Below are 11,261 nucleotides of genomic sequence, written 5' to 3' on the forward strand. Positions count from 1 at the left end.
GGTCAATCATTTGTGAAAAGCATGTATTCCAGAGCTTTGGGAGTGATTATGTAATTTATAAACGATTGGTTTTTTAAAAACCCTCTATTAGTGAAACATACATCTACCCTCAAGGCAAACAGTCTGAGGCTCGTAGGACAGAATATTGTGTATATTAGCAGCTGTACTCCATGGGTCAGATGTTTTTGTTTAATTGTTTTTCTTTCTCAAAAGAGAAATCATAATGGGGGAAGACAGGATTTGAAATCACTGAGATTTAAGGACTAAAGGCATTAATAAGACATTAATAGATTCCTTATTTCTTATTGTTTGTTAGGCAAGACTCTTTGATGAACCCCAACTGGCCAGTCTGTGCTTGGAGAACATAGATAAAAATACATCGGATGCCATCAATGCAGAGGGTTTCACAGACATTGATTTAGGTAATGTTGGCTCTTGGTGACCTAGTACGGAATATGATTCTGGTGCCCAAACATACTTACCACCTTTAGATAGAGTATCATTAGCCACTTAACTAATCAGAGTTATAATCTGCCCCAACCTTGGCTTTTAAATCAAGCAATCATTGTTTTTAACCCCCACCCCCCATACCGAGATATCTGGGCTTTATGGGGTTTTTTGTATTTTACAAGATTTGTTTTTTTAACTTCCCTGTAGCCTCAAATAGACATATCCTGGGGTTTTGCCAGTTGATTAAAAAAAATAGTAAAAGAAAAAGTTTAGAACTTTGTGTGTACATTGTCAGTCATTTTTAGTTAAAAAGTTATAGCAGGAAGAGAGGCATGCTCACAGTCTGGATAGTCTTCAAAGTTTAGTGAGCCAGAAGTAAATTACTGATTTTAAAATGTTAAAATATTTTAAACTGTTAATTTGGTTCAGTTTGGTTTGGGTAAATCTGAGCTGACTTGGTATGCATTCCCTGCCTCAAAGTATCACCACAGAAATTATACCTATTACAAGCAGGGAGAGTGTTGCTGCCTGCTCATGAGATCATGTGGCAATGGCAAACTGAGACTCGAGGGAGATCTAGTGCACTCTCAGATGGGACACCTCCTGGCCATCATCCAGGTGATCCCAGCACAAGAACTTTGGTTATAGGATGTGAGGGATATTATTGCCGAACAGGATGCAGGTTTCCAGGACACAGAGCAGTCTCATCCTCTCAAAGGACCAACTCCTTCAATTAAAACTAATTAGAAATAAGATAAAACGTGAGATGTACATGAAAATAGTGTTAACTTGGTTCAGTGACGTGATTCCTGTTTTTTTTTTTTTTTTAATTTTAGACACACTTGTTGCTGTGTTAGAGCGGGATACCCTGGGTATTCGAGAGGTGCGTTTATTTAATGCAGTGGTTCGCTGGTCTGAGGCAGAGTGTCAGCGGCAGCAGCTTCCAGTGACTCCAGAAAACAAGCGGAAAGTTTTGGGCAAAGCCCTTTCTCTTATTCGTTTCCCACTGATGACAATTGAAGAATTTGCTGCAGGTAACAGCTTGCTGATTTGTTCTGTAGCATACTTAAAAACTTTTGAAAAAGACAAGAAAAATCTGGAAGGTGTTGGCATAAAACTAACAACCTAGTGGGTGATTAATTTCTGAAAGGTGAAAAGGAGCTCACTGGATTCCCAGACATCCCCAGACACCCCGTGCCTTATCACCTCAGCAGTGCCCAGGGCTGGAGGGGCCCCATGTGTCACCACTACTGTGGTGTACCTTTTTTCACATTTTGTGGTTCTTGGCCATCTCACTCCACAAATCACCTCATGGTGTACGGATCAGATCCCCCTCCAAATTCCTTCATGATGTACCCTCTCTTTGTTGGGTCCCCTGAGGACTTTCATACCATTTAGGCTATGCAAGTGACCTTCAGCAGCACATAGCAGCTTGCCATACCTCTGGGGCACCTAGTTGGTAGGGGTCTTTTAAAATTTGGATGTTCCATGATTCATAGCTATCTCATGTTGTCAGACTCAACATTTTGCTTGTTAACTCTGCACATTCCAGGCACTTATAATTTCTTCATTAAACAAAGACTATACTCGAGTTGTTGAGCGACTGGTTTCAGGTCAGGATAGCTTTTGATAATCGGCTCTTTAAAGCTGTTAGTCTGAATCATGTTAGCAGGGTGACCTTTTCCTTTTACTGAGAGTTTCATTTCCGTATTTATATATCATAATAATCATCTCTCCATTTTACACAGACATATGTACAAACACATACAAGGCAAAGATTTTTCGATACCATTGGTTATTGAAAGTCTGAAGTACCTTCACTGAACTTCCCATTACATGCAGACACTTCTGGCTCTCCGAGAATTGTCTGTGCTTCTAATCTGAGTTCTCTCTTTAGTGCTCGCTGTACTCAGTGAGCCATCTGGTTTCATCTCTTGTTAGATTTGTCTCCTCCCTGAGGGCAAGAATACGTTTTTATTGTTATTTGAAATGGTTATTTCTTTTGAAAAATTACATTTCTGTGATAGAAAATGCATTTTAGAGGCACATTCTTCATTTTTGAACTCAGACCATGATATGCCATTGTAGGGTACTGAAACTGTTGTGCTGAATCCTGTTTGAGAAGACAGGGTAAGATGGAATACATTTTAGAAAACTTGATCTATCAAAAATGGTCTTTAAAGAAACTCAAGTACTTAAAAAGATTTTTAAATAGCACTTCCCTTTTTCAGGAAATTCATGGCCATGAAACATCTTCCCTGGTGATATCGGATATAAATGTGTTTGTGCCCATTCACACACTTGTGTATAGTATCTAATTACTAGAACAAGTGTTATAAGCCAGTTTATTCATAAAGTCAAATCGAAATATTATCTGTTATTATTCCTTAAATGATTTGATTTAATTTTAATTCCTTCATCTACATCTTATAGAAAATTAGACTTCAATTATCATACCTTTTTGAAAGGAAATTAAAAAGAGGCATTTCCCACTGTCTCCCTCCCTGTGTCTTGATGTTTTAGGTATATTAGGAAGGGGCTTTTTAAACTTTTTCCACTCACCACCCCTTTTTGACTGAAAAATTTTTATACCACTATGTAAATAGATATATAAATCAAACATTTACTGGTAATAAATCATAATTTTGTGATCCCCTACATTCAGTTAAAAGCTCCCATATGGGGTTGCCCTTTTGCATTAGAAAAATGATTGTTCACAAAACTTTGCTAATTTGGAAGTGGTTCCTATCTGGATATTTCATTTCTAAGAGTAGGCCAGGCCCAGAAAGTTGGGTATCTTGTGCTGCCTTGGGAGGCCTGGCCAGCCTGGCTGCTGGCAGTCACACCACAGGACTTGAGGAAGTTCTCTTGGGGTGTTCAGCAGATCCCTCCCTGTCTTTGTTCTTTGCTCCAGGGCCTGCTCAGTCAGGCATCCTCACTGACCGTGAGGTGGTCAGCCTGTTTCTCCACTTCACCGTGAACCCAAAGCCCCGCGTGGAGTTCATTGACAGACCACGCTGCTGCCTTCGAGGGAAGGAGTGTAGCATCAACCGCTTTCAGCAAGTGGAGAGCCGCTGGGGCTACAGCGGAACCAGTGACCGAATCAGGTCGGCTTTCGTCCTGTCAGCACTGATGAACCCCTGTGTTGGTGTAGCTTTTCATTTGGACTATTGAGTGAATGAAGTTGTTTTGCTGCCCCTACCTTGCTCATGAAAGGCTCGGGCCTTACCTGCTCATTACACAGTCCTCAGATGGCCCGATGGAGAGGAGGCTCATAATTCTGGCCCGTGTCTTCCCATGAGTGTCCCATGACTAGATACCACATTCTATTTCTCTCGGGCCACGCTCCTGTGAGCACCTGACCTTCTCTTTTAGTCCCTTGAGTATCTGAGTCCTTTGAAGTTCCTCATTTAAGTGGTGCAGCTTGCTTATCCCTCTGGGTCCTTCTCTTTGGCTTTGTGCATGATAATCACAGAAGTGCCAGTAGAAGACTCTTATGTGACCTCTAGTTTTGGGAAGAGTGTGGGGACAGTAAGAGAGCTCTGCAGTTTCCATAAGGGTCACACTTGTTCACCTTGTAGAAATGCATAAGCTCTTATGTGGGACTAATTCTACTGAAATAAGGAGAGGGGCCGAAACCTTCTTTTCACACCTCCCTCCTCCTCCAGCAATCCCCTCCAAGAACTGTTACTGGAAGAATAAATAAGAAAACAAAAAACAAATTTATAAAAGCCTAGCTTTCTGGGGATATTTCTTGTGATTGAAGCAAAATAACCCTCCATACCTCTAGTTCTAGAGCATGAGACTATAAAACATTTTCAGAGCATTTTGCTCTTAATATAATTCTAAAGCTTTTTGAAACCAGAACAATTGTTCCATCTCACTGGGACAGATTTTATCTTCCATAAGTCCTAGAGAAAGTTAGGAACAGAGTTTCTTCCTTAATTAAATGCATTGTGAGGGGACTGAGTCTGAAGACCTTGGCGCTCCAGCACTCCACATGCTGTGCTGAGCAAGCTTGAGATGACGTCCTTTGGCTTGGCTTTCTGGTCAGTGGCAGAATTTTTGAAAATAATAAGCTTATCCACCAACTGGGACAGTCAAATAAGTATGTAATAAGTGTGTGTGTGGGGGTGTCTTGTATTGATCTTTCAAGAAGACCAAACCCAATGAATGAGCAAATAGTTGAAGAAGGCACTTTTTTTTCCTTTGTCTTTTGGGGATGTTCTTCAATACACTTTTTGTTTCCTTCCGTGGTTCTGCACTTGAGTCTGTGGTATCAGAATATTTTAAAAGGCTAACTTTTATCTTATCTCCTCAGGTTCTCAGTTAACAAAAGGATATTTGTGGTTGGATTTGGCTTATATGGATCAATACATGGACCAACAGATTATCAAGTCAATATACAGGTATCAGCATTACTGTGTTTTGGTTATGCAGACACATAAGATGGGCTTTTACTCTAGTTTTCAGGGCAGCACAGAGGATCGGCTCTAGAGGCAAGAGAACCTCAGTTCAAATGTCACCTCAGACACTAGCTGTATGACCCTGGGCAAATTCCTTCACCTCAATTGCCTCAAAAAAAACTAAAAAGAACTGCTGTTCTGAACTACATAGTGTCAGTTTACCTCCACTGAAATCAAATCAGAGATTAACTTTCTACCTAGTACCCCCAAAGTTGGTACCTTAGAGGTCATTACATTCTCTCTTGTAAGTTCTCTGAATTTGTTTCCTCATCTTGAGAATATCAGTGATTCTTCTTCTATGCATCACAGAATTGTTAAGACCAAAGCACTTTGAATTGCTCTAGGCATGTGAGCTGATGCTCATTTGAATGAGCAAATTAGAGTTTTTATTTTGAAATTCTGACATGTTTATATATTAGCCCAAATGCAAGGGGGAGAACCTTAGAGCTTAAGCCAGATCCCTTCTTTTATAAAAAGAAACATAGGCATCTCTGCTTTTTCCAAAGAAAAGTGACTTTTCAATTCTTTAGTGAGTTTTGAAACTTGAGTTGGTAAAATTGTTGATGAGCAGCATTTATCCTGCAGAGCAGAGGGGACAGAAAATTAAAATGCAAATTCTGTTTTTCTCACAAACTCTACTTTTGGAGCTTTTCAATGCAGAAAATCCATTCTTTCTCTTCTGGTCATCAGATCATTCACACTGACAGCAACACGGTCTTGGGTCAGAATGACACCGGCTTCAGCTGTGACGGATCCTCTAATACATTCCGGGTCATGTTTAAAGAGCCTGTGGAGATCCTGCCCAATGTTAACTACACAGCATGTGCAACACTGAAGGTACCGTGCTTCTGGGGAAGGGGCCCCAAGTCCCACTCCAGTTTTGGAGGTTTTAACTTTAGCATTATCAGGCTGGCAAAGGGTGAAGCCCATTCCATACAAAGGTATGTTCTTCTGGGGTGGAAAGATAGTTTACTTGGCTGTGGAGTGAAAAAAGAGCTTGTACATACCCTTACCAGCTTTGCCATCTACCAGCTGTATGATCATACATGAAACACCTCTGTGGGTCTGCTTTCTTATCTGTAAAATCGATACTTCTATGTAAGGCATACTCAATTGGGTGCTGGGGACACAGACAAAAATGAAAATATTCAGGGCAGCTAGGTGGTACAGTGGATAAAGCTCCAGCCCCGAAGTCAGGAGGACTTTCAAATCTGATCTCAGACATGTAACACTTCCTAGCTGTGTGACCCTGGGCAAGTCACTTAGCCTCAATTGCCTCAACAACAAAAAAAAATATGCTCCTGAGAGTTTATCCCCTAATGGTAGGCAGTAGCATGGACACAGGTAAAAGAAAGTGAGCCATAACTGCTGGGGTAGAGGGGAAGAATTGCGGCCTGTTTTACCTAAACTTTGAGAACCATGGAACTATATAAACTCACCTGCACATATATTTGTACAAATACACATACATGTATGCATAATTATACATATGTAAATCTCAGTGGTTCCTAAACTTTTGCTCTTAGGACCTTTACACATACATACATACACACACACACACAAAGTGTGTGTACATGTGCACATATATGTGTTTACCTGTATAACTTTTACTTATATCTCTATTGAGTGCATTATGTAGAATGTTCAAAGTTATATCTGTGTGTATGTATTAGATGCACATCATATAGAAGTGCTGGAGTGATATATATGTGTATAAATTACACATTCTCATTCTGATGGTCACCATGGCCATGTCAGTAGGTGCTATTTTTATTTCCATTGCACAATTGGGAAAATGTAACTTGAGGGAAAAAGAGAGTTTCCCGATTGCTGCTGGCCTTGGGGAAGCTCAGCTTAAACCCGAAAACACCTTGGTTTAGGAGAAACTGTACTTGAAAATCCTTGTGCCCTTTGGTAATGGTAGCCGTTCCCTATGGCAAGGGTTTGGAAAGGGCAGCAACGATCTCATTTTCTGGAGGCCGAAGCCCCGAGGCCAAGACAGTTACATCTGTGTCTGGTTGCGGCCTCTTCACTGAACCAGGACCTGAAAATCCTTTATAAAAAAAAAAGACGTAATTGTGAAAAATTGTCACTTTCGGGGAAAGTAGTGGGCGGGCAGTCTGTTGTCCAGCCCCAAGCTTTCTCTGCTGGGGACTGGTCCCTGCCTTCTCCAGTTCCCTCCCCCCTGCCCCAGGCCCTCTTGAGTTGTCAGTCTTTTCCCCATCTCCTAGGGTCATCCCCACATAGCACCTGCACCTTGGGTGCCTCTGGAGCATTCTTTGACATGATCCCTGATTGTGACCAGTCCCCCTGACACCCTTACTGCTGCCTCTCCCAGCTGACCTTGCTCTGAGCCTGATGTTCCCGCTGACAAGCCGCCTGGCCCTGGGGAAAGCCTGGGACCCTTGCTGGGTCTGATAGACAAGGCAGAGTGTTGAGGAGGAGTCTGCTCCACTATAGATTTGCTCTGTGACCTTGTCTGGAGAGGGGCAATAGTCCTCCCTGCTCCGCCTGACTCACCGTGTGGCGGGGAGGCTCCAGGGAGATAACTGGCATAAAAAGGTTGGGAAGAGTTTGGGGGCTAATGAATATGTGGGAGGGACTGTGTCATGACCATGAACTTCAGACTTTGCCAGCAGCAAATGTGTGAAAGAGGGAAGAGCCAAAGCTGAGGCGGGACACGAGCCTCGGGGGGAGCCAGAAAAGTGGCCCCAAATCCTGTCCCTGAGCTTCCTTAGGCCCTGGGCCCTGGGCTTGTCCCTTCCCTGCTGCTGCTCCCAGACCACCCCTTGACAAAATCCTGTTAGTGCTTGTGCCCTTGCATATGGGGAGGCTGTGAGCAAAGGGCTTTGTGAAGCTGGGACCCCTGGAGGGGGTCGCTGCTGTGGTCAATGGTTAGAGAGACGGTGACACTGGGGATCGGGGAGGGAATGTCGGAATTGGAAAAAGGAAAGGTTAAAATACAACAGGAAGAGAGAAGGAATCTCCCTCCGAATCTCTGCATTCATGTGGACTTTCTCTCTGGCTTCCCCCAGGGTCCCGATTCTCACTACGGCACCAAAGGCCTGCGCAAAGTGATCCGCGAGTCTCCCACCACGGGGGCCAAGACCTGCTTCACGTTTTGTTACGCGGCCGGAAACAACAATGGCACCTCGGTGGAGGATGGACAGATTCCAGAGATCATCTTCTACACATAATGGCCACCTGGCAGGACTGTCCTGGAGTGGCCGCCCAGGGCCCCCTCCCCCTCCTCTCTGGCCGAGTCCGACCGTGCCAATGGGCGCGGCTGGCCCAACACACACTTCCATGTTTTTGCCTCGTGTTAGTGATGCCGCTGCCGCTCTCCCCCACAGACCGGTTTACAGGAATCCACTATAGTCATATGGGGTAGCAACTGCCTCCATTTTAGTGGTCATCTTATCCTCTGAGTTCATGAAAAGCATTTTTTTAAAAATTGTAATGAATGTAGATGCTTTTACGTTGATTAGAAGCATGAAAAAATACTTTGGTTGAGGTGGGAAACTTCCTGTAATGAGACAATCCCTTAAGAGATTGGAGGGAAAAAAAAGGAGGGTCATATTGACCCCTGCCATCTCCTCCTCCCCCGCCCTCCCACATCCTCCTTCCTCATACACAGGGGAAAGGGCCCAGCAGGGTGGGCCTGCTCACTGCGAAGGTTGTAGGTGAATGTCTGGAGAGAGCTCGGTCGTGTCCCCTCGAACCAGAGACAATCTTGTCGTTTGTCCGACAAGTGGTGCCATTCTGACTGACCGCCTGCCTGTCAGCATGGGAAGAGGGCAGAGGTGGGCTCCCATCCACCCCGTGCCCGGTCCAGAAGGCGGCCCCGATTTGTCAGTGTAAGCTCGGGGGTGACCCTAGACTGTCTTGGGGGAGCCAGGTGAGGAGAGAGAAAAAGGAAGTCCTTTCAGCGGCGGGAGTAGTCAGGTGAACTAACCTGATCCCAGATACTCCCGAAGTTCCGCTGTCTGTCATTTATTTTTGTAGACTGCACGTTGCAATGCATTCTTGGAGTTACTCTTCTCCTGTAAGGAGGGGTATGTATGGGGTTGGGGGAAGGGAAAGAAGTCATTCTGTGTGTGAGTGTGTGTGTGTGTGTGTGTGTGTGTGTGTGTGAGAGAGAGAGAGAGAGTGTGTGTGTGTGTGTGTGTGTGTGTGTGTGTGTGTAGGTACATGTACGTATGTGGGTCTCCTCTGCCCTCCTTCTCTGTGGATTCCCAAATGCCTGGTAAGGAAATGGCTCAGCCCAGAGGGCTCCTTGATAGACAGCCCGGGCCTGAGGGAACATTTCAGGAACACGTTTGTTCATCCCAGTTCCTAGTCCTGAGCTGTGCTTGTCTGGGCCAGTCTCTCTTCCCTGCTTTAGTGCTAATTTAGTGAAGTAAATTTCTCTGCGGCCTTTTTCTAAAAGCTTACCCTAAGTAGAGAAGGGGGCAGCTATGCCCGTTTGCTTTTTGCCTTGTTCTTACTGGAGAGGGTGAGGAGGTCCCTTTCCCCTTTTGCTTCGTGCACATCAGGGGATTGACTCCAAAACCTTATTTACAACTGGATCACTTAGAGAAATGTCATCTTTTCTTTATTGGAGTTGTGTGGGCCCTTCACTTCCCCGTTTGTCTTCTGTGTATCTTAGTTGAATGATGCTACTAGGATCCCCAAAGGGCCCCAAAGCTTGAGTTTGCCATCCAATTGTTTTTTCCCTCAAGGCCGTGTCAGAAGGGAGAAAGGCTCTGCCAGAACAGAGATGAGCCGGTCCTTCTGCCAAGTGTTGGAACGAGGGCCTTAGCTCACCTGGTCTTATCTGTGAGGGCGCCGAAAGGCGCCCCCAACCCCCTCCTGCCTTCATGCTCCTCCCTCACAGCAACGAGCCGGGCAGTCGCCTTCTGCCTTGCTGTTCGAGGTCTGAGGACTTGTATCCTTGGGCAGTTTTCTTATGGGGAGTGACCGCGGCGGTTGTGCTGGGCTGTCAGTGATGGCTGATATTCATGTTGTAGGCCTAGGCCTCGGTCCTGGGCTGGCCAGATTCCTCAGTGAACAACCAGGGCCCCTTCCCCCAGAGGAAAATGTCTGCTAGAGTATAGCTACTGTTGCCGTCTTTGGTCAGCATCTGCCTCGTTTTCACCTTGATATTGTTTCTGAATGTAGGCATTCTCTGCATAAAGGTGCTGGAGGGACACCGGTAGGTCTCCCTACGTCCCCTCTTCCATTTCCTCTGGTGTCCGTTTCCTTCCTCATCTTGTCCCATCCCCCTGCCCAAGAAAGCAGGATATTCCTTGGGTATTGTATCAAGCACTTGTAACAGGGAAAGGTGATCTGCCAGTGTGTGTGTGTGTGTGTGTGTGCGCATGTGCGTGCGTGTGTGTGTGTGTGTGTGTGTGTGTGTGTGTGTGTATGTTCATTCCAACAGTTTTTCAGTTTCAGTGATTCCTTCTGTTCTACAGAATCCCTCCTCCCAAAAGCCATGGCAAAGGTGTGATCCCCCACACCTCATCCTATTGAAATGATTTTTTAAGAATAAAAATAAAAAATAAATGTGTATACATTTTCTGAGCAATGTACATTCTTATGGTTTTCTGCAGTTTGGGCATTGTAGCTAGGATGAATGTAACTCATTGCTGACCACGCCTGTCTGCGGACGTTGGAGAATTCCCTTGTATCATGTCCACTCTTGGAGTTGGGAATGTCTAGATTCATAAGCATTGCTATATTGATGAATGTATCTAATGATTTCTCATATTCGGTGTTCAAACACTCTGCTTTTGGCCAGCTTTGTGACTTGTAAATAGGTAATCAATAAAGAGATGGGGTTGGTTGTCTTTAATGTTTTGGAGACACCGTCTTCCTTCTGCTAAAGTGCTGGGAGTGAGGAAGGAGGGGCCTCCTCAGGGAGCATCGGGCCTGAGTGGCCAAGTCCAGAGAATGGGGCTACAAACTCCTGGTTTCACTCAACCTTTAGCCATCTCCCAGTATTTGATGGATCCAAAGGGAAGTCTTGACTCTTGCCTTAACTTGTTTAAAATGGGGATAGAATTATCTTTGCCTTTGGGTGGTAACTTAGCCTTTTCTTTCTTGGTAATCCCGCACAGGTCTTTGTGCATGCAGCTGTTATGAAACGCTCGGTTAATTTGTTTTCTCCCTCACTAGATTGCCGAGAGCCCCCGATCCAAGAGCTCTCCCTGCATCTGAGGATTGCCTAAGGAGCTCTTCCCCATGGAGATCTTGGCAGAACTTGAACGGCTGTGGTTAATTCTTTCTTAGAAGCAAACCTTGTGTATGTTTGCTTCTGTCTCCTATGGTAGTTTAGAAGTTGGGTCTCTTCTGTTTTTATTG

The 11,261-nt window shown here is 44.6% G+C and overlaps 1 protein-coding gene across 1 annotated transcript in view; it reads left to right on the forward strand.

Annotated features, from left to right (window-relative positions):
* The window catches only part of BTBD2 (BTB domain containing 2), a 57,638-nt gene extending 49,268 nt beyond the window's left edge, over positions 1 to 8,370 (forward strand). Inside the window, exons 4-9 of the mRNA XM_051972252.1 lie at positions 317 to 422; positions 1,287 to 1,484; positions 3,365 to 3,557; positions 4,772 to 4,859; positions 5,607 to 5,753; positions 7,952 to 8,370. Of these exons, the coding sequence (XP_051828212.1) occupies positions 317 to 422; positions 1,287 to 1,484; positions 3,365 to 3,557; positions 4,772 to 4,859; positions 5,607 to 5,753; positions 7,952 to 8,113 (894 nt within the window). The 3' untranslated portion in view covers positions 8,114 to 8,370. The remainder of the gene's footprint in view (positions 1 to 316; positions 423 to 1,286; positions 1,485 to 3,364; positions 3,558 to 4,771; positions 4,860 to 5,606; positions 5,754 to 7,951) is intronic.
* The last annotated feature ends 2,891 nt before the right edge of the window (positions 8,371 to 11,261 follow it).

The sequence above is a fragment of the Antechinus flavipes genome, chromosome 1, assembly GCF_016432865.1.
Source record: "Antechinus flavipes isolate AdamAnt ecotype Samford, QLD, Australia chromosome 1, AdamAnt_v2, whole genome shotgun sequence".
Lineage (NCBI taxonomy): Eukaryota > Metazoa > Chordata > Mammalia > Dasyuromorphia > Dasyuridae > Antechinus > Antechinus flavipes.